The 25263-nt window shown below is 42.4% G+C and overlaps 1 protein-coding gene across 3 annotated transcripts in view; it reads left to right on the top strand.

Annotated features, from left to right (window-relative positions):
- The first annotated feature begins 5572 nt into the window (after nt 1-5572).
- LOC137327158 (gamma-taxilin-like) overlaps nt 5573-25263 on the top strand; it is a 49736-nt gene continuing 30045 nt past the window's right edge. The window contains exons 1-3 of one of the 3 annotated variants that reach the window (XM_067992678.1): nt 5573-5609; nt 16314-16453; nt 22504-22816. In XM_067992678.1, the coding sequence (XP_067848779.1) occupies nt 22519-22816 (298 nt within the window). In that variant the 5' untranslated portion in view covers nt 5573-5609; nt 16314-16453; nt 22504-22518. Of the gene's footprint in view, nt 5646-16313; nt 16454-22503; nt 22817-25263 lie in introns of all 3 variants that reach the window. The other 2 variants (XM_067992677.1, XM_067992675.1) reach the window with 2 other exon arrangements.

Raw genomic sequence — 25263 nt, 5'->3', positions numbered from 1 at the left:
AAGTGTTTCAGCAGTGATATTATCTCGGTCATTGCCAGTGTACTGAACTCTGACCTTACCTGTAGATGACCATCCTCCTCCACTTCCTCCATGATTATGCCACTTTGAAACTCAAAGTTGCAGAGTGTGCAACAAACAACTTGAAGGTGCTGATAGGACTGTACAGCAAGATGAGCAAAAAGGAAAATACTGCAGTCCTGATGAAAAGTCCACATCCAAATCATCTTGTCTGTTCTCCCCACAGATACTGCCTGATCTGCTGAGTGTTTCCAACATTTTCTGGTTTTGTTTCTATACAGCAAGATGCCCCCTAACCCTGTCCAGGCATCTGAAGCACTGCTTCAAGATGTTAAAACTTTGTTCTGTTATCACTCTGGTAGATGCCAGAGCCTCACTGTATATGTGTTCAGCTTCTAATCATGGCTATCTCAAGGGTGTCATTAACTGGGCTGAAAAGAGTAGCTTTGTTCTTCAAGTCTGTTTTCTCCTTCAAAAATAAACGAGGTTGCTTTAAAATAAAATAATTGTGACTACTACCTGTTGTTAGTAACCTGCATGTTGTTTGGTGGATTAGAACCTCTGTGGTTCACAAAAGCCATGGCATTGTATTGAAGGATCTAGATGACAATATGAATTCTGTCAATAGGCTCCTGGACTTTGCCATACAAAAGAAAATGGTGTGTCTTCTCACTTTGCTGCTGCTTTTCCATTGGGAAAAGTGATGAAGATGTTTGCCCCAGTGAACAAAGCATCAGTGGCCTACTTGATGCATCTGTGCATTATATTGCAGATGTCCCCTACAGTGGCTTGGAGGTACAAAAGTCTAGGGTGGTAGTGGCATTTACTGTCACTGACAGCGACATGCCTGTGGTGGAGGTTACCTGCAAGTCAGATTGTAGCAGATAGTATACCTCCATCACTGTTTCTCTAATGGATTTAAGACCATAAAGGCAGTTTTCTTCAAACATTACCAGATTACTTTGCCTGGATCAGTAAACACAGGTGCATCCGCCTCTGGTGCAAGCAAACCTCCCTTGCATTCATCCCCTTCTCTTATCTCCAAAAAACTCAAACAGAGGAGGGGATTAAGTGCAATATCCATTTAATCAATTTTTATTGCTACCAAAAATACTTCAATTAATTTATATAATATGGTTTATGTCCACAGCAAGATCTCACAATGAGATAAATAACCAATCAGACTGTTTCTGGTGTTGTTGATTGAGGGATAAATGCTGGCCAGGACAACTCCTCTGCTCTTCAAATAATGCCATGGTATCTTTTACGTCCACGTCAGCAGGCAGATGGGTCAGCAGTTTAAAGTCTTATCTGAAAGATGGCACCTCCAACAATGCAGTACTCCCTCAGTGCTGCACGGAAGTATCAGCCTAAATTATGTACTCAGGTCCTGGGGTTGAACCCACGACCTGCTGACTCAGAGGTGAGAGTGCTATCACTGAGCCAAGGGTGACACTTCCTCTTTGGGAAACCACTTCATGGAAGTCAGAACATTGCTGGCCTTTTACACCTACTATATATGGGCAGGCTATGCGCAGTGCACAATCCCATCAGAAAGAAAGGGATTTCATGCCAACACTGCTTTAAATTTAATTTGCACATACAATCATATTGACTATTAAAATGAATAGTTCGCACATTCTGTGTGAGAGCACTTTAAACCTATGTAATGGAAATTTATTTTGTGTTCAAGTCAAATGGGGAGAAGCAAAATTGATGCTGACCAAATTTACTCCTTCTGCATGCCCATTTGCACTGACTGGAAAGCTTAACCCCACATTTCACTGGTCCAACTGGTAGCTATTGCTATATTGGAATTGCCCTTTACCCTGCATGGCATGGGGGTTTGAAAGAGAAAAGAATGTCTAGACACAAATGTTAGGAACAGGATAACAGATACTATCCAGTTAGCTTTTCTTTAAATCAAGGCTGATTCCCCTGTTCTGAAATAATCCACTCCCATAGTCTTGTGAACATTTTCAATCCCTCTCTACTGGGCCCAGGAGGGACATGAAAACCAGAACAGGACTGGCTTCATTGGGGGCCCTAGCAGTAGCATTGCCTTGATCTAAGGTTTTCTTGTTACTGTTGTATGGGCTTGGGCACTAGCACAAGTGAACACTCACAAATCCTGCTGAAAAGAAACTTTAGCAATGCTAAAAGGATTGTTATCTCAAATTCAAGTCATGGTAACTTTGGCTCCTGGACTGTGGACTAGTTTTGGAGTGAATGTGAGGTAGCTTTTGTATGATACAGGTTCTATTTGACCTGTATCATATACCAAGCACAGTCTCTCCATGAAAGGATAAATCCATTACAATTTGTTTTATGTCTGCAGGTATCCCCAATATCCCCAACCAGGTATTTTGAGAAGTAACACTACTTGAAAGGAGGATTTTGCTCTTAGGATATGTTGTCAAACTCTTATGTTGTTTTGCATCATTGGCAAGGATATTACTCTCATGAATATATGCAGTGCTCTGGCACCTGTTCTGTATTTGATTGGTTATGACACACAAGATTTGCCAAGTAAGTCTGATTTGTTGTGATTTATGCTTACATTGTTGCTTTTAGATAAATTCTGTACCAAAAGGTTGAGCCTTTTTGATTCCCTATCAGAAAGCTACAGCACTGAGCCTCCCACTGAGGCAATTTGCTAATCCTCATTTGACGTTGTAGATATCATGGATTCTGTTGTGGGATTGGAAAATGGAGTTTAGGTTGCGTATTGGCAGGACTGAACATTAATGGATTCCCGTATGTCGTAGGTACCAAGATAATGTTTGCATGCATGTGGGATTCTGAGGCACTGCCTTGATTGACAGATCACTTCCCCACCTCCCATATGCCTCATGTACTGCCATTCTATATGTCATCAAGTTCCTCCTCCTCCCTGCCCATGTACTTCTGTTAATTCTCATGCCTGTGCACCTGTTGTGCCTCCATGTCCCTGAACCCATTAGATATATTTGCCTCTGTAAAGTAGTGTTAACAGTGGCTGTTATTGGGAGGCAGTATCATTCCCAGACTATCACACTCTGTTGTCTTGTTGTTAACGGACTGATTTCAAACTGGGATATTCCATCCTTCCTCATCCTTGGAAACTGGTCAATTATCACTTGACCGGACTCCCAAGGTTGTACTTACCTTAATTATATATCCTCTCAAATAAGAGCTATAAATGTTTCCCCAGTCTTTCTCCCCAAAGTGATGTTCTCTTTTTACAGTTAAATTTTGTCTAAGTTGTTACATCTGCTGTTGTTTACCTACATTATGTGAAGGATCCAAATGAAAAAGAAACTTAATTCTGAACAGACTTGAGAGTGAAGTCTTCATCCTAACATGCTGTAAAGGTTTATGACATGGCAAGTGCCACTCAGTTTGATTTAAATATATGACTCATTTTGATGTTATGTCACATCTCCGTAACTTTAAATGGTCTTATGACCTTTGTTACTCCTAACATTTTTCATTTTTTCCAATGTTGATTGCTTTTGTTGTTGCAATTGTTTATTGTAAAATCACAAAATCAGAAGTTAAACACAGATGAGGGTGGCCATTTAGCCCATTTTTAGCTCATATGACCAGAACAAACTTACAGTCCTTCCGTCACTGCATCCAACTATTTACTGAATGATTCTAGATTTTTTCTTCTTCTGCCTTGTTAGGAAGTACAATCGGTGTATTTATTACACTGTTCATCAGATTAAACCTATACCCCAAAGGCTAGCTCACAAGGGTTCGCATTGCCTGCAACAGTTACTCCATGCCCTGCCCAGATTATTAGTCAAGCACCAAAGACACTTTTATACTTCAACGTTGATAGATTTTTAATCTAAATAAATTATAGGAAAATAAAGTCAGGAGTGGGGCTGTTCGCTGATGGTTCCACAGTATTCACCTCCATTCACAACTCATCCAATAATGAAGCAGCCCCATGCCCGTCTATAGCAGGACTTGGAAACATCCAGGCTTAGGCTGGCAAGTAATAGCTAATGACCAACTCCAAAAAAAGAAAGCCCAGCAAGTTCCTCTTGATCTTGAACAGCACTACCATCACTGAGTACGCCATTGTCAAAATCTTGACCAGAAGCTTAACTGAACCAGCCATGTCAACACTGTAGCAGGGCAGAGGCTAAATACTCTCTGACAACTGGCTCACCTCCTAACTCCTCAAAGACTCTGCACCATTTACAAGGCCCAAGCCAAGACTGTGGTGGAATACTCACCACTCGCCTGGAGGTTCCAGCTGTAATAACACTCAAGAAGCTCAAAACCATGCAGGACAGAGCAGTTTGCTTGTTTGGTGCCCCTGCCACTGACTCAATATCCACTCCTCCGGCACCTTTCATTCCCCATCACACAGGTATCTTTCACCCTCGCTTTCTCCCCCGCAGTTTCCACTGGCATCTTTCATCCTCCCTCGGCCGATGCTGGCAGCTTTCACCCTACTTGCCCCTCTCACCCTCTGGCATCTTTCGCCCTCCCTAAGTCCATGCTAACACCTTTCGCCCCTCACCCGGCTTCCCTCAGTTATCACTTCCACCTTCCTTGTTCTTTCCTCAGGTTCACATTGGCACTTTTCATCTTCTTTGGCCCCCAGTTCTTGCTGGCACTCTTCTCCGCCTCCCTTCCATTCTCAGCCTTGCTCTCACTACCTCCTCTTGCTCTGGAATGAAGCACTGGTGTAGGTGGGAATTCGCATAGCAGTTTTGCAAGATCAGGACTCACAATCTTGGAAAACAATTGTGAGAATTCCTACTCAAAGCAGCGTTTTATTCCCGGAACAGCAGGAAGCTAGAGTACGGAGTGGAACTATTTTCCAGCAGCTCTGATGTTAGGGACCAGGTTTGTGAGTCGTCTGCACCATTTTCAGGACCCAAACGTCTTCCTTCTGTCTGTGACCAAAACTAACCAGAGCACTGAATTTATGGACTCTGATTTAGTTATATAGTTCAGCTTTCTATTTGCCTGATTTTTAACTACTATGTAAGACTGAGATCAGTAGATTTAGGTAAAGGTATCAAGGGATATGGAGCAAAGGCAGGTCAATGGAATTGAGGTACAGATCAGACATGATCTTATTGAATGGTGGGAAAAGCTTAAGGGGCTGAATGGCCTACTCCCTTATCCTATAATGACTCATCATAAAACTTCACAAATTCAAATCTGTTTATTGCAATTTTGGCTATTATGATACGAGCAGCTACATAAGCAACAAAAGTATCTTACCTGCTACAGTGTTTGGCACCTGCAGTCTGATGTTCATAAGTAACTGCTGATGACATAAGGGGATTTAATGTCAAGATGTTCAAGTAAAAAGAACGTGCGCTAGCGTTTTATCAATTCCCTATTTGACTCTATAATGTTTGCTTGACAGGAAAGATGCAACAATGATAATATTTTCCTGTACGACAGTGGCAATGCTCTCCTGTAGAGGTCTCAGCGTGTTTGAACGCTGCTGTTCTAGGGAGCCAGCTCTCTCCCCCCCCCCAAAAAAAAAAGCTGTTCTCAGCTCTCTTCTTCCCCCCACCTCCTTCCTCTGGCAAATTCACTTCCGTCACATCATGGCGACACGGATTGTACAGGAGGTGAGCAGAGTGGATTTAACTGCTGAGGACAGAGAGGTAAAGCAGGAAATTAGCAAAGGGCAGCGCGGCCTCCTGATGCAAGGGCGGAGGAGGAGACGGGGATCTTTGAGCGGGGGCTTGTTTGAGTGCGCGGGGTTTGTGGCCCGGGAGGGGAGCGCTGGCTGCACATGGACCTGCTTTCCAAATGCGATTAAACGTCAAGCAAAAAAAAAAGGGGAAATGCCACAAAGCGCGATGGTTCCGGTGATAATATCGGCCGGGGGAAACACAATTTAAAAAAAACACCGCCGGGCTCTTCAAGGGTAAATGGAACTTTTAGTGAAGATTATTTTTTAATCTTAAAAAGGCGATAACAAAACTGGCGCGTTGTGCGGAGGTGAGGCCCGATATTTAGAAGAAGGCGGGATTTAAATGGGGGGGGGGGGGGTGACGACCGGTCAGAAAGAGTGCAAATTAAAGAGAAACACACCAAAAGGTTCTCATGGGAGAGCAGGTGTCCGCCTCCCCGCAGCTTTCCAGGGGGCAGCGCAAATCCCCCGTCTGTTTACTTCGCAGTTCAGTCACTTGCGCTCGGCTATCTATCTCGCCTCTTCCCCCCCCCCCCCGCCCGTGCGCAGAAGGATGCATGAGCTCAGTATTAAGGCCTAAGAGTCTCCTTCACTTTTCCGTACTCTTGTTAATACAACAGTGCAAGGATCCTCTTCAAACCTCCAAGACCGAACTTGCAAGAGCAATGGCCGGTGATTGTCGGCTTTATAATTGGAGCGTTTTCTGCATTCAGAATGTGTGTCTAGGTCAATGCGATTTTATTTTCTTCCTAGTAAGAGAGGTGGGTATTCAAGTACAGCGCGACATTGCTGCTTTTAAAAATATATGTCCCTATATATATATAAAATGGTTGTGGGGTTTGTTTGTGTTTGTGGCCGGGTTGCACGGCTCGGGGTGAAGGTGCTGCCGCGTGCAGATGTGGTTGGAACGTTGCCCGGGGCCGGGACTGGCATTCCCCGGGCGGCTGGTGCTGCAGTGCCAGCGCGCGCGACCACGTGGGGATACCACAGCTACGCTGCAAGTAGCAGGGAGCACCCTAGACTAGGCAGATAGCTGGGTGGGGGGGGGCGAGAGAGGAGAAATGCGCACTTGTGCAGAAAACAAATACGCATGTAAATTTAATTTTTGAGAAGTCAAACAAGCAGCCGGTACTGGAATTAATCCCTTATTTTGTTAAACAGGGACTTCATCTCAGTTTGGATGCAGTGGTAGTGGTTATAAATACTGACCGTGGCGTTGCAGTAATGAACGTATGTTTTTTCCAACGAGTGGTTTTACCACTTCATGTTCATGCCAAACGAATCACTTTTTTTAAAGCATTCATTTTCTTTCGTTTTCATTTTAATTCTTTGCTGAACAGAATTTGGCTGTTAACATACTTAATAACGCACCGATTAAACTTGGCAAATGGAGTTACAAATTAGTGACAGTTGCAGCAGGCGTAAGGCACGTGGAGACACGATTACAGTTCAAAAATGAATTTTGAGTGTACGTATATTGGGGCATAACAGTGCTGTGTATCAATTATATTGATATTGTTGGAGTGATCTGATGCATGCTGTCATTGCTGTAACTAGACCCGGGTAGATAAATCAGTATTCTATGAAATCCTTGCTCCAGTTCTTGATTTTAAACCGGAAACAATGCAGTGTGATGCATTTGAGTTGAGGTAACTCCAGACATGTGTATACTATACAGGGTTATCTACCTGAAGTCGTAGAACAAGAGGGATGCCTGGGAGTTGTAATGAACCAAACACTGAAGGCCCACAACGGGTGATGTGAGGTTGTAGGAAGACCAAATAGGATGTGTAGACATGATCGTTCATTATTGTGCTTTGATGTCAGCAGGTACAAATAGTCTTGAGTCTTCTAACCTGATTATATCACTCACATCTGTTGCCTGCTAATGGGAGTTATTGGGGAACAGTGAAATATTCTCATTTAGCTAATTATGTTAAGTATCTTCAATCTGCAGATATTTGTATGCCCTGCAATATCCTTCTTTACGTTTTTGTATAATAAGTAAAATTGCAGTTTTGAGCAAGGGAAGAGGGAATGTCTAATTTTCTCTCTTGAGGGCCACTGCTTGTTGTGGAAGCACACTTCAGTATCAGTGGCAACACTCGAGTACCATACCAAAATAAACACTTTTTGCATAACCTGGACACTGAGTGTTGGCAGGTTGTGTAACTGAAAAACATTGCAGCACACCAACACTGATCGGTTTTTCATCTGAAGTATAAACAGATAATGCTTAAAACACCCCAGGTCATTCAGCATCTTTGGAGAGAACAGGTAAATTGATGTTTTGGGTGTAGACCCTTCGTCAGAACAAGTTTTTGCTTTTTTATGGTCTTATCTAACTTCTGCACATGTGCACTTTCAGCAGGGGTCAGTGGATAGTGATCAGGTGTGGAAACAGTTTCTCCCTTTCCCAGTGTTAGCACACAGAAGCCAATTGTAGTGCCCTTACCGCTGGCCCAATTGAGGTTGAGCATAGTCAATGACTCGAGACTTAAAACCTACTGGTCTGAATGGGTTAATGGCATGTCACAAAATCCACTTACCCACTGAGCCATTCTTAATGCACTAGTTAGTATAGGATAAAACCTACAAAGAAATACAGTTGCATAACAAATAATTGACATTTCTTAACTATTTCCCCCCTAAATTGTTGATTGCTTTTTTTGGAGATTGAGTCCATCTGTGCTCGAACTTGTCTGAGCTCAGCATCAAGTTAGTAGTTATGGGGACTAGGCTGGACTCCAGGGTTTGTCAAGACAAGGAACATAGAAGAGGAAAAGAAAGTGGAGGCAACCATGTGGCTCCAAGCTGTGTTGTGGGTGTTACGGTGTGTTGTGAAGTTACATAGGCTGAAAGCAGTAGGCGCTTTTAGATTGACCGTGTCCTTTTAATTGACCAGTCCACTCTGATCCAGACAGCATCGGAATACAACTTTGTGGTTCTTGAACGGAGGTTGGAGGAGTAGAAAACGAGCACCTCTTAATTATTGGTCCTCTAACGGGTACCAGAGGCGCACAAGTGTACTAAAAAGGAAGATCAGCCCTCCAAGGTAGACATGCTTTGCGTTAGCATTGCCCTCCTGGGGCCCATATACTAGCCTATCTGCCTTCTGCCTACTACACGGCCTTACATATTTTTTAAACCACAAGCAGGAATAAATGGCTGATGCATGCCTATTTGCATAAATTCATATACATGCACAACCTATTGAATAATTCATTTTGCATCCGGTCATGTAATTTATGAACTATGAAACAACTGGTTGAGACTTGTGTATAAAACAGTTTCGGGTGAGATGTGTAGCTGGCATTATTTCAAATGAACCATTCTAATGTCTGAATCATTAAAAAAACACTTGAAAAGGAAGCAGGCTAATTTTAGTGCTGGTACTGTTGCAGTTGGCATTCTGGTCATGTAACTGGATAACAATTGTGAAAAAGTAACAAAGTGACGTGAAAGGATGTTCTGCTCAATTGTGATGCAATTCCTGAAGGATTAGTGATTCTCAGTGTTGTAAAATTTTCCACCATATTTATAGTTATAGTTGTATGCATAAGACAAAGTAATGGAAGAGCAATGACTTTGTACAATGAGTACCAGAATTATGCTAATACCACAGTGGTATAAGTTTGAAAATCCAAATGACTTCCAGTTCTCTGAGCATATTCTGTTGTGAAATAGTGAAAGTGTAATGTGAATATTTGTAAGCAAATATATGATTCCATTTTACATGATTGGATTATGAACCAAATTATTTTTCTATAAGCTCCTGTGTACATAGTTGATCATTTAAGAACCTATCCTGAGTTGTCAACTTGGTTCAGTTGATAGCACGCTTTTGATTTAAATGGTTGTGGATTCAAGCTCCATACCAGGACTTGAGCACATAATCTACATTTACATTCCAGTTTTGTATTGAAGGGCCGTAGTGGACAGTTTCCTTGAATCGTATTTGTGAATTCCCTTTAATTATTTGAAGACTTAAATAAGGTCATCTACATGCTGCACCTCAGCGACATCATCCAAATATCAGGTTGCATGTGTACGCTTACAACATCCAGCTCAATCCCTCCACTGCCTCTGTGTTGTCAGCCTGCTTGTCCAACATCCTGCCCTGCTTGAGCCATAATTTTCTCCAGTTAAACGTTGGGAAGACGGAAGCCATTGTCTTCAACTCTTTCCCCCCCCCACCCCCAAATGCGTTCTCTCGCCATTGATTCCATCCCCCACTTCAGACACTACTTCCTTCACCCCACCATTGGCAGCCGTGCCTTGAGCTGTCTAGGCACTAAGCTCTGAAATCCCCTCTCCACCTCTTCAATTCGCTCTCTCCTTTTAAGAAGCTCCTTAAAACCTACCTCTGACCAAGCTTTTGGTCACCGCTTCTAATAATAATAATAATCTCCTTTGACTCCAGTGTCAAATCTCGTCTGAATACACTTTTGTGAAGCGCCTTGAGATGTTTTCCTATATTAAAGGCGATATATAAATCCAAGTTGTTCATAATGTAAATTCCTGATGTCTGGAATAATCTTTGTTGCTTGCTTCTGTACCCTCTTGCAGTGCTATCCTTCCTATGATTAGGCAATGGGAACTGTACATAGTATTCCAGATGTGGATCTGGCCAGCATCTTGTGCAGCAACCATGCAGCCTTAAATTGAACTCTTTTGACGAAAGGGAGAGGGTTGATGAGGGTAGCAGTTGACGTTATGCATATGGACTTTCAAAAGGTGTTTGATAAAGTACCACATAATAGACTTGTTAGCAAAATTAAAGACCGTGGGATTAAAGGGACAGTGGCAGCGTGGCTAAGGGATAGAAAGCAGAGAGTAGTGGTGAACGGGTGTTTTTTCAGACTACAGTGGTGTTCTCCAGGGGTCAGCTCTTTTTGATATATTAATGACCTTGACTTGGGTATATGGGCCTAATCTCAAAGTTTGCAGATGACACAAGACTCGGAAATGTAGTAAACAGCGAGGGGGATAGTAACAGACTTCAGGAGGACATAGACTGGTGGAATGGGCAGACACATGGCAGATGAAATTTAATGCAGAGAAGTGTGAAGTGATGCATTTTAGTAGAAAGAATGAGGAGAGGCAATTTAAACAAAAAAGTACAATTTTAAAGGGGGCGCAGGAACAGAGACATATGGGGGTGTAACGTACACAAGTCTTTGAAGGTGGCAGGACAAGTTGAGAAGGCTGTTAAAAAATCTTACAGGATCCTTGGCTTCATAAACTGAGGCATAGAGTACAAATGCAAGGACGTTATGCTAAACCTTTATAAAGTTACTTGTTAGGCCCCAGCTGGAGTATTGTGTCCAATTCTGGGCACCACACTTTCGAAGGCCTTAACATCCTTCTGAGAGGGTGCAGAGGACATTTACTAGAATGGTGCCAGGGATGAGTGACTTCAGTTATGTGGAGAAGCTGGGGTTGTTCTCCTTAGAGCTGATAAGGTTAAGGGGAGATTTGATAGAGGTGTTAAAAATCATGAAGGGTTTTGATAGAATAAATAAGGAGAAACTGTTTCCAGTGGCAGAAGGGTCGGTAACCAGAGGACACAGATTTACGGTAATTGGCAAAAGAATCAAAGGTGAGGAGAAATTTGCGCAGGGAGTTATGATCTGAAATGCACAACCTGAAAGGGTGTTGGAAGCAGATTCAATGATAACTTTCAAAAAGGAATTGGATAAATACTTGATGGGGGGGAAAAGGGCAGGAGGGTGGGACTAATTAGATAGCTCTTTCAAAGAGCTGGCACAGGCACGATGGCCTGAATGGCCTCCTCCTGTGCTGTATGATTCTATGACTATCTGCCTATGCAACCTAGTATCTTTATCCACAATTTCATATTCATCCTCCATAACATCTTGGGTCTCTTTCCTGATAAATTATGGTACTGGACAGTGAAATTCACTGGTGTGTATGTATATTTCCTACTCCACTCTTGTAAATGCTGAGAGTGCATTTCACCCAAATTGCGTACTCCCAGATTCTGGGCGCACAATCACTGGGCTGGGAGTGTGCCATTTTGTGAAGCATGTTTCTGGCATGCACCACGAGGTTGCAGTGGATTTTTTGTCCTATAGTGTCTGACTTATTCTCTCGTAATTCATTGTTGGGGTGGGGGGAATCTTCATTGTTGTGCCTGTTGAAATGCCATATGCTTTTAGGTCTTTAACATTAGCCTTTTCTTATGCTGTGCTGCCATTACGATGAACAATGTTTAACAGTCAAAAATAGTTGGAAATGAACCATAACTGGGGGTGGGTATGTGTGTGTGTATATATACCCACATCAGGATAAATTGATTATATTACGACCTTAATTTCCTCAATTGAATTCTATTTTTAATACAGAAGATTTGTACATCGTATATAATTCATAGCTGTTCAGTATCGCTTCGTCTTTCCTGGATCACTAGCTCATCATTTTATGTGCTAGCTTGCGTTAACTCTGTTAAGTGATATGAAAACAGTCTCAACCGGCTCCAGTTCCAACAGGCACCCATCAATAAACAAATTCTGCTCCCAGTGTGTATATATTTATATAAAATGAGTTGGGTTGTAATGAATTATCCCAATAAGTGTGAGGTGGTGCATTTTGGTAGCAAGAGTAAGGAGGCCACATACTACTTGGAGAATAAGAGTCTAAACTGGATAGAGGAGCAAAGGGATCTAGGGGCACAGATACGTTAATCACCAGAAGTAGCGGCGCATGTTAATAAAGCCATAAAAAAGACAAATCAAGCACTCGGGTTCATTTCTAGAGGGATAGATTTGAAAAGCAAAGAAGTTATGTTAAACTTGTATAGAACCTTGGTTTGTCCACACTTGGAGTACTGTGCACAGTTCTGGTCTCCATATTATAAAAAGGATATAGAGGCATTGGAGAGGATACAAAAAAGATTCGCAAGGATGCTACCAGAACTGAGAGGATATTCTTATCAGAAAAGGCTGAACAGACTTGGGCTCTTTTCTCTAGAAAAGAGAAGGTTGAGGGGTGACCTGATAGAGGTCTTTAAAAGGGTTTGATAGGGTAGACATAGAGAAAATGTTTCCACTTGTAGGGGAATCCAAAACTGGAGGTCATAAATATAAAATAGTCGCTAATAAATCCAATGGGGAATTCAGGAGAAACTTTTTTTTTACCAAAAGAGTGGTAAGAATGTGGAACGTGCTACCACAAGGAGTAGCTGAAACAAATAACATTGGTGCATTTAAAGGGAAGCTAGATAAGCACATGAGAGAGTAAGGAATAGAAGGGTATCCTGATGGGGTTAGATGAAATAGGGAGGGAGGGATGAGGCTCATATGGAGCATAAATGCTGGCATAGACCAATTGGGCCAAATGGTCTGTTTCTGCAGTGTAGTTTTGATGTAACTCAATATAATCGCGTTTTAATATTTTGAAGTAAACTCAAAATAGTTCATATAATTGTATTCAACTTATTTGAATTACAGATCTCTCACAACTGGTGCAGTATAAAAGTTCTTGCACATCACCAAGCTGCGTGATGCGTGTGTGGCACATCACCAAGCTTCTTTGTAAAATGTACGTGGTCCACTGAGTGCATCTTTAGTTATTTTGTTGATGAGTTACCGTCTCTTGTGTTGTCGGCTGGTGATTGGGATTCTGCAACCTTAACTTGGAGCACTGCAGCTTTTGGGCTGCACTGTAAACATCTTGAAAATCGAGAGCTGGCATTGTAATCTGAGTGGAGCTGCAATATGTTTTCACAGTTCTGGTGGGTGTCCCCATCATTGAATATATTTAGTTATTCAGGCTTTTGTTTGCATAATTTGTTCAGGTATATGGATTGAAACTAATGCTGGTCCACTCGGGTCCCCTAAACAGCCCAGGCAGTGCCTCATAAAGATTACACTTTAATAATTTGTCTCTGGGCTAGTTTAAATTTCTATCTGTGATTCTTTGACACTATATATAATGACTTTTAAAAGTGGCAGTTCAGGAAGGAACTGGGTTAATGTTGCTGTCAACTAGAAATTGAAACCTGTTCCTTGCCAGTTCTCAACGTACAGATGTTGGGCATCAGCTGGCTGTGATTTTTAATTTTAATCTCAACCAGTGGGATTTCCAAGGTAATGGTCAAAATGTTATGGGCAGAGGTGAAACTGCTCCACGTAGACATGGAAGATACTAAAGTGCAATAGTTGAGACTAAAATCTAATTGCTGCACTAACAATCACTTTAAAAATTGTTTATACGTGGCTAAACTCTGGAATTCCTTCCCTAAATCTCTCCCTCCTCCTTTAAGACGCTCCTTATCACTACCTCTTTGACCAAGCTTTTAGTCACCGCTCCTAATATCTCCTCCTTTGGCTCTGTGTTAATTTTCTGCTTCTGTGAAGCACCTTGGGACGTTTTACTACGTTAAAGGTGCTATATAAATGCAAGTTGTTTTCATTGTAGTGTATCATATAGGTAGAATACCCTGGGAAACTCATTGTGCTTATGGGTAATGGCTACACAACTTGTGCTGCTTGTAGGAAAAATAACATGTTTACGACTTGCCACTTAATAGTAGCATTACAGCCTGCTCATTTTCAGAAAGAATGGATTAACTGATGTGGTTTAGTGAATAGATCGTGTGAAGTACAGACAGTGAATTAATTATAAGTTCGACAACCATGCTTTTCCTCGATTTATGCTGATGAGAGGACAACGTAGGGTGAATATTAAGAACTAGCCTAGTATGATGCAATTATGGTGCATTGGGGAAGCTTCTGGCTTGCTTTCGGCTGTCAGTTGTACACAGTCACATCCACTTTGAGTCACGGAGACCTGAACTGTGCGTCATTCCCTCTTGCTCTGATTTGAGTTGTGCTTCAAGAGGTGTTAAATTGCCAGCCTTGGCATGCAATGATTTTTCTTAGCGGGTTTGGAGATGTAAATATTTGTATTGTACGGGAGTGGGAAGAAGTGACTGCTTTTCAGAAGGGGAAAGCATAGTTGTCGAAAAACTAATCAATCAGACACTATTTCTGTGCATCAAGAGTGGATCTTATAGCACTGCTTTTGATAAATAGGAGGAATGTTGGGACAATTGAAGCTTTCAAGACTGAGTTAAATAGAATATTGTTGGGTATGGGTATCAAGGGATGTGGAGCAAAGGCAGGAAAATGAAGTTGAGGTGCAGATTGGCTATGACCTAATTGAATGGCGGAGTAGGCCCTAGGGGCTGAATGGCCTATTCCTGTTAGAAATGCATCTAAGTTATGCCTCCATGAAGCCACGGCTCTATCTGGGGTCTGGGGAGCTCAGGCTTGCCTCAGAGGCCCTAATTGTGCACTTGGTGCAGCCTCTTTTACATTTTTTTACAGCAAGACAGTTCTGTCGTTTTATTGAGGTAAGCATGCCACCTATGGGGAGTTCCACCCATCTGTTCCAGGAATTCAGTTAAAAGTTCTGGGAATCTATAGGATTTGCAGCAATACAGATTGAAGATGGGTTCAAGCAGTGTCTTGGTCCACTGTTGCCATTTCTTCTTCCCCCACCTCCCTCATCTCACTTCAATAAGTAACGACAAAATGGGAGCTCTGCTGTGAAAGTTCAGTATGCATGTTGAATGCCAATACCACATCTTTTATACGAAGCATTCTATCTTCATTTTAAGGCTGCAGATATGGTTTTAGTTCAGGTTTAAATTGCTAGATTACCTCTCAGCTGTTGCCTGTTTGTCCAAGGCAGGTGGGAGGTCTAAGATAGACAGGCAAGACTGTATTTTGGGTAAATGAGGTGAGGACTGATCCAGGTCTGAAGATTAATCCAGAAAGTAACTTGCTAAGAAAAAGTTTTTTGTGTCTGTACAAATGAATGTGAAATTCTGATTGGTTCATGCTATGCACATGATGGATACCACGGTTAGCATTAGATCAGTCAGATCCTAGAACCATGGGAAAGAAAGTGGCCATTAAGGTTTGATCCCCAGGTTGTCTCTTCTGCCATTTTTCTTTTGTGGATTAATGTATTAACAGTGCCCAGCCTGAGACACCTCGCAGGGGAAATGGGTGCCCAACGGTAATGGAAGAGTTCACAAGAGGTCCAAGCACATGGTTGAAAAGAACACTTATAAAGGTAGAGAGAGAGAGAGAGAGGTAGTGAGGCAGATGGGTTTAGGGGGTGACATTTGGCGAATAGGGCTGAAGATTCAGTCACCGAGTGTAGGGAGGATGCACCGGGCAGCCTGAGTTGGAGGACTGAAGGGCACGGGCAAGTGGTCTTGCAGCTCAGCTCAAGGTTGTGCATCATCAGATTGAGTCTGGATGAGTAGCTAATTGGCAGGAGGTAAAGCTGGAAGCCACTTGCCAAATAAGATTGCTTTGATCTTCCCTATGTTCAAGTGAAGGAAGTTCTAGTTCGTCTATGACTTGATGACCGATGGGCAGTCTGAACACAGCCATGGTCGTGGAGTCCAGGGGTTGTTGGGGAGGTTGAACCTTATGTGGAAGCTGACTCCATGCCTATGGAAATTGTTGCCAAGGGGCAACATGTCAATAAAGAAAAGGAGGGGGTCAAGGATGGAACTTTATGGTACTCTGGAGATGACCATGTGGGAGTGGGAGGAGAAACCATTGCTGGAAATTTACTGGCTGCTTTGTGACAGGCAGGAGTGAAACCACTGAAGGGTGGTCCCACAGCGATGGGCCACAACAGAAGGCTGCAGATAGTGACTCCACTATTCCTGGCCAGAATGAAGATGATTGGGTAATTCTCCCATCAATCACGCCTGGAGACCACACTGCTGTAAGTGACTGGGATTGATTTTACACACGTAATTTGTATTTAACTATCCTCCACTCACTGCATTTTGCTGGAGAAATAATCAATTTGTATAATGTAACTATCCTCCATTCACTGCATTTTGCTGGAGAAATAATCCTGCTTTTATCGGGAGACATTGCTGTTGTTCGTAGAGACTCTATTCAAATAAACTCTGTGGACTGTTTGCTGTAGTGCGCTGTTTAAACAGACTCTGCTGAGTAGATAGATTTTGCTGTAAAATATACTGTTTGCCGTAAGTCCCGCCCCCACCTTCAACTCATAGGCTGACACGGTGATGTCAATAGACACAGGGATGGAGGAGGAGGGTGGAGTGGTCAAGTGTGTACAAGGACGTGTGACTCATCACAAGTCATATAGGATGTCACTGGCGAGTTTGACCAGAGAGGTTTTGGTGCTATGGGCAGGGCTGAAATCAGACTAAAGGGATTCAGATAGGGAGAGGTGAGCACAGAGCTGGGCGGTAACGATACATTCAAGGACCTTCAGGAAAGGGAGAGTTTGGAGGGGGAATAAGCTGCTCTCTTGAGCTGTGCATCATGTGTGTGAACTGCTCCGTGAATTATTTTTAAATTGAAAGGCCAAGGCCTGTAGTGTAATGCAGACTCTACAGCCACTTAAGTAGTTGCATTGCTGCTTTTGTTTTAAGTTTCTAACTCAGTTATTAAGTGTATACTCTTGTTCAAGGTGCACGGTAATGGCTAGTTATTCTAATATATGGCTTTAGATCTATAACGTTAGGACCATCCAGGTGTACTTACTGAAATTAGCACATGGCATTTACATTCTCTTGATATTAAATGTAAAAATTGAAGAAGATTGACATTTTCTCAGTGTCAGACATTTGCTTTCAATCTCCTGTTTTGAGTGTTGGCTGGGAATCTGCTCACTTAAACCAAAATGATGCTTCTGCCCCATCACTTGCTCTAAGGGTTTAAAGCTTTTTGGGTCATTTTTGGCCAGAAGTTGCTGTTGTGGGCCGGGTGCTTTCGTTGACATGTGGTGACTTCCACAGTGAAGGATTAACAGTGGTAACAATTGGTGAGTGATTTTGAACTCTTGACTGTTGAGAAATATGCTTGGTATATCCAATTATATTTGTAGTTTAATGCACAATCCATTACCTATTCTCATCCGCTAGAGTACATGTTGTAGTTTAGACTCACTAGTTAGATGATACTGATTTTACATTTATTAATTTATAATGTTTAACATTGCTAAATGTAGGAATAAAATTTACTTAGAAGGAGGTTATTTGCTTACCAGGAAATATGAGATGCTAGTTAATAATAGATCATCTTTGCATCTGTTCTGGCTGTTTTTGAATGGCCCCTAGGCTTAGGCTGGCTCTGATGGTTATAGCATTGCTCTATAGCGAGGCTGGTGTTGCATCACAAGAACCCAAAGTTTTGACTGCAACAAAGCATTTTCTGTTTTCATATCCCAGTGCAGGTCAAATGACTGCTAAATTATTTATTAAATAAACTTAAAGCCCACTGCCGTTTGTTTCTTCCCTCCCTCCAAAGAAGCCCTTCAATTTTGATGAATCCATACTGCCTTTAAATTAACCCTGGCCCACTCGCTTAAGATTAGTAGATTTACAGTTGGGCCGTTGATTGGGAGCATGGTTGGCTGATAGGAACATAGGAACAGGAGTAGGCCATTTAGCCTCTCGTGCCTGTTCTGCCATTCGCTATCGTGGCTGATCTGTGACCTAACTTCATATACCACTGTACCCCATATCCCTTAATACCTTTTGGTTAACAAAAATCTATCAATCTCAGTTTTAAAATTAACAATTGAGCTAGCATCAACTGCCGTTTGCGGAAGAGTTTTCCAAATTTCTACCACCCTTGTGTGTAGAAATGTTTCCTAACTTCATTCCTGAAAGTCCTGGCTCTAATTTTTAGGCTATGTCCCCTAGTCCTAGACTCTCCAACTAGCGGAAATAGTTTCTCTCTATCAGTTCCCCTTAGTACTTGAAAACTTAATGATGAAAACATTCCACTGCACTCAGCTCTCATGTACAGGAAACGTCTACAGGTGTTTTTAAAATCTGTTGCCAACAGATGATTACAGGCATGTAAGATACAGTGAATACATGTCTTTAGCTGACTTGTCAGGTCAGTAGGAATTATTGTAGGCTGGTGACTTCCAGGCCTTTCCTGTTTTCTCTCTTCCCTCCTTTCTTAAATAGTGGGGTTACATTTGCTATCGTCCAATCTGTAGAATTTTGGAAGATGATAACCAATGCATCCACTATCTCTACAGCCACCTCTTTCAAAACCCTGGGATGTAGATCCATCAGATCCTTGGGATTTATCGACTTTCAGTCCCATTAATTTCTCTAGTGGTTTTTTTTTACTAATACTAATTTCTTTCAGTTCCTCATTCTCGCCAGACCCTTGGTTCTCTAGTATTTTTGGGAGGTTTTTCGTGTCTTCTTCCGTGAAGACAGACACAAAGTATTTGTTTAATTTCTCTGCCATTTCCTTATTCCATATTATAAATTCTGCTGTCTCTGCCTGTAAGGGGCCCACATTTGCCTTCGCCAGTCTTTTCCTTTTTACATACCTATAGAAGCTTTTACAGTCCATTTTTATGTTTCTTGCTAGTTTACTCTCATTCTATTTTCCATTTCTTTATCAATTTCTTGGTCCTCCTTTGCTGAATTCTAAAATGCTCCCAATCCTCAGGCTTACTGCTTTTTCTGGCAACTTTATATGCCTCTTCCTTTAATTTAGTACTATCTTCAATTTCTCTTGTTAGCCATGGTTGGACCACTTTTCCTGTTGGGTTTTTGTGCCTTAAAGGAATATTTTTTGTTGCAAATTATATATTCTTTTAATGCTAGCCATTACCTGTCTACCGTCATACTTTCTAATGTAGTTCCCCAATCAACCACAGCCAAATTGCGGCTCATACCTTCGTAGTTTCCTTTGTTTAGATTTAAGACCCTAGTTTCGGATTGAACTACATCACTTTCAAACTTAATGAAGAATTCTATCATATTATGGTCACTCTTCCTAAGGGTTCCTTTACAACAAGATTATTAATTAACTCTTTCTCATTGCACAATACTAGATCTAAAATAGCCTGTTCCCTAGTTGGCTGCTCAACAAACTGATCTAGTAAACCATCTCGTATACATTCCAGGAATTTGTCCTCCACAGTATTAGTGTTAATTTGGTTTGCCCAATCTATTTCTAGATTAAAGTCCCCCATGATTACTGTATCACCCTTGTTACACACACTTCTAACTTCCTGCTTTATACCGTGCCCTACATTACCACTACTGTTTGGTGGCCTGTAAACAACTCCCACCGATGTCTTCTGCCCTTTGCTGTTTTTAGCTCCACCCAAACTGATTATACATCTTGATCTTCTGAGCCAAGATCCTTTCTCACTACTGTACTGATCTCATCCTTTATTAACAGCGCTACCCCATCTCCTTTTCCTTTTTGCCTGTCCTTCCTAAATGTCGAATTTGTAAGAACTTCATCACGAAAAGTGTTCAATGGCTTAACATTATCTATCTCAATTAAAGTATTAAATTAAAAATAGTACATCCTATGTGGTATTTCTGATTTGTTTTGTCCATTCCTTTTTGATGCCACATCACTATATTGACTGTAAGTGGGGGTCGGTTGTGGAGATTGCTCGAAAGAGTCAGTTCAGTGCGGTGTGTTGAGTTTCCTTTCCCTGTTGACCCTTTATTGCTATGTTTTTGTATGCTTTCTTTGGAGAGTGTGATAAGGATACACTTTATCTTGTTGGGTCATCACCAGCTGGGGTCAACAGGACACATACCTGATACTAGGCCTCTGCCAATGCTTCTGAATTAGCAGGTGTGAGCGCAGTGTAGTAGCAATTCTCCCTTTTTCTGTGTTCATCCACTCTTTTCCACCAGGCTGCTCCCCCTCCAAAAACAGATATCTGCTAAATCTGAAGGTCCTTAATTACTTCATAATTTCAGCTTTTGTACTTGTGTGTCTTGCTGATCAGGTTACTTCTTCAGCTATGTTTTTCTTGATGACAATTTTTTACTTTGTTTTTTTATATATAAACTGGTGTTCCCTGTTCAGCTTTTCTCCCAAAAGAGGCGTCTCGCAAAAGTGGCCTGAATGACTCATCCACTAGCTTTCGAATTGGGAAAATTAGAAGCATCTACTTGAGTTCTGAGCTCGATTCATTCTGTGGGTGTATTATGGGTGTGAGCCCATGTCTTAACACTCTGTTCTAAGACAGAATTAGCACATTAGTGTGTACATGTTAACTTCCCTACTGCTGTTACTGTCAAATCAACAGTAGTTGCTCCCACCACTGCCACGGAGCTGTTTGGCATTGAATTAAACTGCGTGGATTTTAAAATGCATTCGAAATGACAAAGTCACCAAAGTAAATACCAGACTTTCATTGTGCATTGCGTCCTGAGGTGAGTTTCTAACTGCTACAGGCTCGAGTAGCGGTGTAGTTGTGAATCATTTCAAGGCCTCCCTGAGAAGGGAACAGCAGTGTGGGTGGAGGGTGAAGGCTGCACCAGAGAGGCTGCGATAGAACCAGGGATGTTGGCAGGACTGGCTGCAGAAAGTTTGTCAAGCCGGGTTGGGGGAAGCGTGCGGCAGCGAATGGAGATTTTGAGACAATCCGTGATTTTTAAACATTCACCGGTATTAAAAGATTGTCACAGACTGCTTGGGCTGTGTCCACTCTGATGTTTATTTTAGGCAAAAGCCACCTTTTGGTCAGGTTTTTCAAATTATCAAACAGTTGACATGCAGTCTCTGGTGTGTAAACTCTTATTTCGAAAGTAGTGTCAGAAGATTGAGAGTCATTTGAACTGACATTTCAGTCCAATACTAAGGGTTGTGAGAGGTGTCATTTTGGGTGAGATGATGCACCAAGGTTCCATTGTCAATTCCAGTGGTTCTGCTGGACATTAAAAATTGCATGGCAGTATTTGAGGAAGAGTAGGGAGTTCTCCCATGTCCTGGTCAACATCCTAAAGCGGGACAGAGGGGGAAGAGTAAAGCTCGACACTGAGGCCAGCACGGAACTCTTTTTAAGTGAAATAGGCTATTCAGTGTCTATGTTTATTGTCTGCAGAGTCTTTGATTAGTAGAATAGGCTTCTGTGAGGTTCATCATTCAGTTGGGTGCCGAAGAAGTATTTTTAAGTGACATTCAGAATTCAAAGTGTGATGCCAAGATAATGTTGATGCAATTGGCCTGGGATAACCGTTCATTTTTGTTCCTCCATTGTCCTCCTTGTGACTTGTGTTAAGGTGCTGGCAGCCCGAAATACCTTGCCAATATGGCTATGTGTGAACCTGGACATTCCGGGATTGGTGGCTAATCGACTGTGGAAGGACAGTTGATCCAGATTATAAAATTGGCCAAGAATTTGCTGGAGATTTGCACCATTGTAATGGCGCATCTATGTTGCAGGGCCCATTTGATGGCATAAAGGTCCCAGGAAATTGTGGTGTAAGTGACTCGTGCCATTGCTTGCACCACACCGAAATTTCCTGGGACTTTTGGATCACTCCCCTTGCCAGAAAAGTTGAACAGCTAGTTTTCACAGCTCCATCATCTTTAAAGTCAGTGGCAATCACGAGTTTGCTTCACTAAAATAGAACTCCCTGCTGACATTAACTTAGTGCACCAAATGCCATCCTTATTTGAGATCAGCTGACATGACATTGATTAACAAGGACATAAACTAGGACCATCCCGGTCAGTATGACTTTGCATTTAGTAGCAATGCATGAGATATTCTTAATATTACTTAAAACTTTCTGTCCTTTTTTCCCCCCTTTCCTTTCCGTTCTTTTGTTTTTTCAGTTCCTTTTCTTTCTGTTCCTTTCAGATTTTTTGAAATGTACTATGTAGTGTTTTTATCAGCTGACCGATGCATTAAAAACGAGGCCTACTCTGTTGTACAAACTAAATATAATTCATCAAAAGCAACACCTTCTCACCATCTAGGTAAATCATGTCTTTTTTTGCTTACAGTTTGGAAGCGAAACCATGGAAACCCAGGAGGTTTGTGGATTGGATGTAGCTTCCAGAGGTTTGTTGGTCAGTGGTACCTGCACTGACTCCACACCTGTTCTTCAACCAATGGACGCCACTGCTGAAATAATTGGGAATGCGTGCAACCTGCATCAAGCCTGTTATACCGGAGTGAGCAGGCTACTGTCCGCTGAGCCTACGTGTGTCACGTTGGGAATGAGAGGAGAGATACCTGGGAGCGAAGATATGCGAATGGACCCTGCCGGGGGAGAGCATGATCTGGTTCTGGATAAAAACAAAGAAAAGGCTCTAGGTGGGTATCCCTGCAGCCTCTCCAGTTCATTTTGAGACCAGAATTTTATCAAGCAATATTTTTGTTTAAGCAATGTTGCTGATGTTATTGGAGGTGCTGGCTGGAAGGGGTGAGGCAACTGAATTAAATTAAGCTACTAATTGCGTTAAGAACTGTAAAACATACTGTATTAAGACAACAGAGGAGGGTTAAATCTAATGAGGAAAGGGGGGGTGAACAGAACCACAGTCATAATAACTTGCATTTATATAGTGTCTTTCATGTGAAGAAACTCTCCAAGCCGCTTCCTAAATTCTCATTGATGCCAAGCCAGAAAGGGAGAGATCTTGGGGGAGGGAGAGACTGAAAGCTTGGTCAGAGAGATTGGTCTTGAGGTTTTTAAAGAGTGAAGAGAAGGGACAAAGAGGTTTAGGAGTGTAGTTTCAAAGAGTTGAACAGAGGCAGCTGAAAGCTGTGCCACTAATGGCGGGATGAAAGGTGGTGGGGGTGTTACACAGAAGGCATGGAACACAGAGGAATTGAACATTTGGGAGAGGATACAGGTTGGAAAGAGACTGCAGAGATAGGGTGGATGGAAGGGTTTATTGACTAGGTCAAAGATTTTGAATTAAATGCACTGAAGCACGCGGAGCCAGCGGCTCAGTGAGGGGTGAAGGCTCTGCAGGACAGGATACAAGTGGGAGTTTTGGAGAAAGGTGGGAGTTAATGGAGGTTGAGGATGAGAATCTAGCAAGCAGGTGTAGAAAGAGAGGAAATTCAGAAGATAGAAGTTGTTGTACCAAGCAGGGCTGGTAGGTGATCAAGTACTGATACAATAGTTAAGTGTGTGAAATATTAGGGTCTCACCACAGATGGAAATAATAAAATAAATACATTACTCGAGGAAGTGGAGAAAATGGATGCCTCAAGGATGTGGAATAACATGGGAGGACCTTCCTCGAGACGCGGGCTGTGATGTCGGCATCGCCGAGACCTGGGTTCAATGAGGACGTGGGTCGGGTAAACATACATGGATGCGAATTACTTCGTAGCGATAGGAAAGGCAAACTGTGAAAAGTTGTAGTCTTTGATGTGAAAGAGAGTTTGATTATAACAGAGCTGGATCTATCTGATCCGGTTGTGCAAACCGTGTGTACAGGAATGAGAGACAGGAGGGGAAGTAAACAATCTCTAAGTCAGACCACCAGGACAGGAGGAGGAATTGGACTAAGAACTCTGTAGTCAAATAAGGTTAGCGTGTACAGGAGCAGATACAGTTGTTATGGGTGTTGTAATGTTGGGAAATGGCGCAGCCAATTTGCACACAGCAAGGTCCCACAAACAGCAATGAGATAATGACTAGATAATCTATTAGTGATGTTGGATGAGGGATAAATATTGACCAGGACTCCAGGAGAACTCCCCTATTCTTCTTTGCATTGTGTCGTGGGAAGCTGGGGCCTCAGCGTAGCATCTCAAACGAAAAACGGCACCTCCGACAGTGCAGCGCTCCCTCAGCATGTCCACAGATCCCTGAAGGTAGCGGGTCAGGTAGATAAGGTGGCTAAGAAGGCATACGGGATACTTTCCTTTATTAACCGAGACATAGAATGTAAGAGCAGGGAGGATATGCTAGAACTCTATAAAACACTAGTTAGGCCACAGCTAGCGTACTGGTTATAGTTCTGGTCACTACATTACAGGAAAGATGTGATTGCACTAGAGAGGGTACAGAGGAGATTTACAAGGATGTTGCCAGGACTGGAAAATTTTAGCTATGAGGAAAGATTGGATAAGCTGGGGTTGTTTTCTTTGGAACAGAGGAGGCAGAGGGGAGATTTAATTGAGGGGTATAAAGTTATGAGGGTCCGAGATACAGTGGTTAGGAAGGACCTATTTCCCTTAGCAGAGATGTCAATAACCAGGGGGCATAGATTTAAAGTAATTGGTAGAAGGGTTAGAGGGGAGTTGAGGAGAAATTTTTTCACCCAGAGGATGTAGGGGGTCTGGAACTCGCTGCCTGAAAGGGTGGTAGAGGCAGAAACCTCTTAAAAGTACTTGAAGTGCTGCAACCTACAAGGCTATAGACGAAGAGCTGGAAAGTGGGATTAGGCTGGATGGCTCTTTATTGGCCGGCACAGACAAGATGGGCCAAATGGCCGCCTCCTATGCCTTAAGCTTCTATGATGAGTACTGCACTGGTGTCAGCCTAGATTTTGTGCTCAAGTCTCGAGTGGCATTTGAACCCATAACCTTCTGATTCAGAGGCGAGCGTGCTACCACTGAACCATGGACGTGACGGTACAGGGCACTGGGGTGGCAGTATCTGAAATACTGTTTATAGTTCTGATCACTGCACTACAGCAAGGATACCCAGACATTAGAGTGGGTACAGTGAAGGGCAACCAAGCTGATGCCTAGTTTATAGCTTCTGAGCAATGAGGGGAGATTGAAGAGCCTGGGATTGT

This window comes from Heptranchias perlo, chromosome 11, assembly GCF_035084215.1.
Source record: "Heptranchias perlo isolate sHepPer1 chromosome 11, sHepPer1.hap1, whole genome shotgun sequence".
In the NCBI taxonomy this organism is placed as follows: Eukaryota; Metazoa; Chordata; class Chondrichthyes; order Hexanchiformes; family Hexanchidae; genus Heptranchias; species Heptranchias perlo.
Note: the sequence above shows the minus strand (reverse complement) of the source record. Positions and strands in the feature narration are given on the sequence as shown.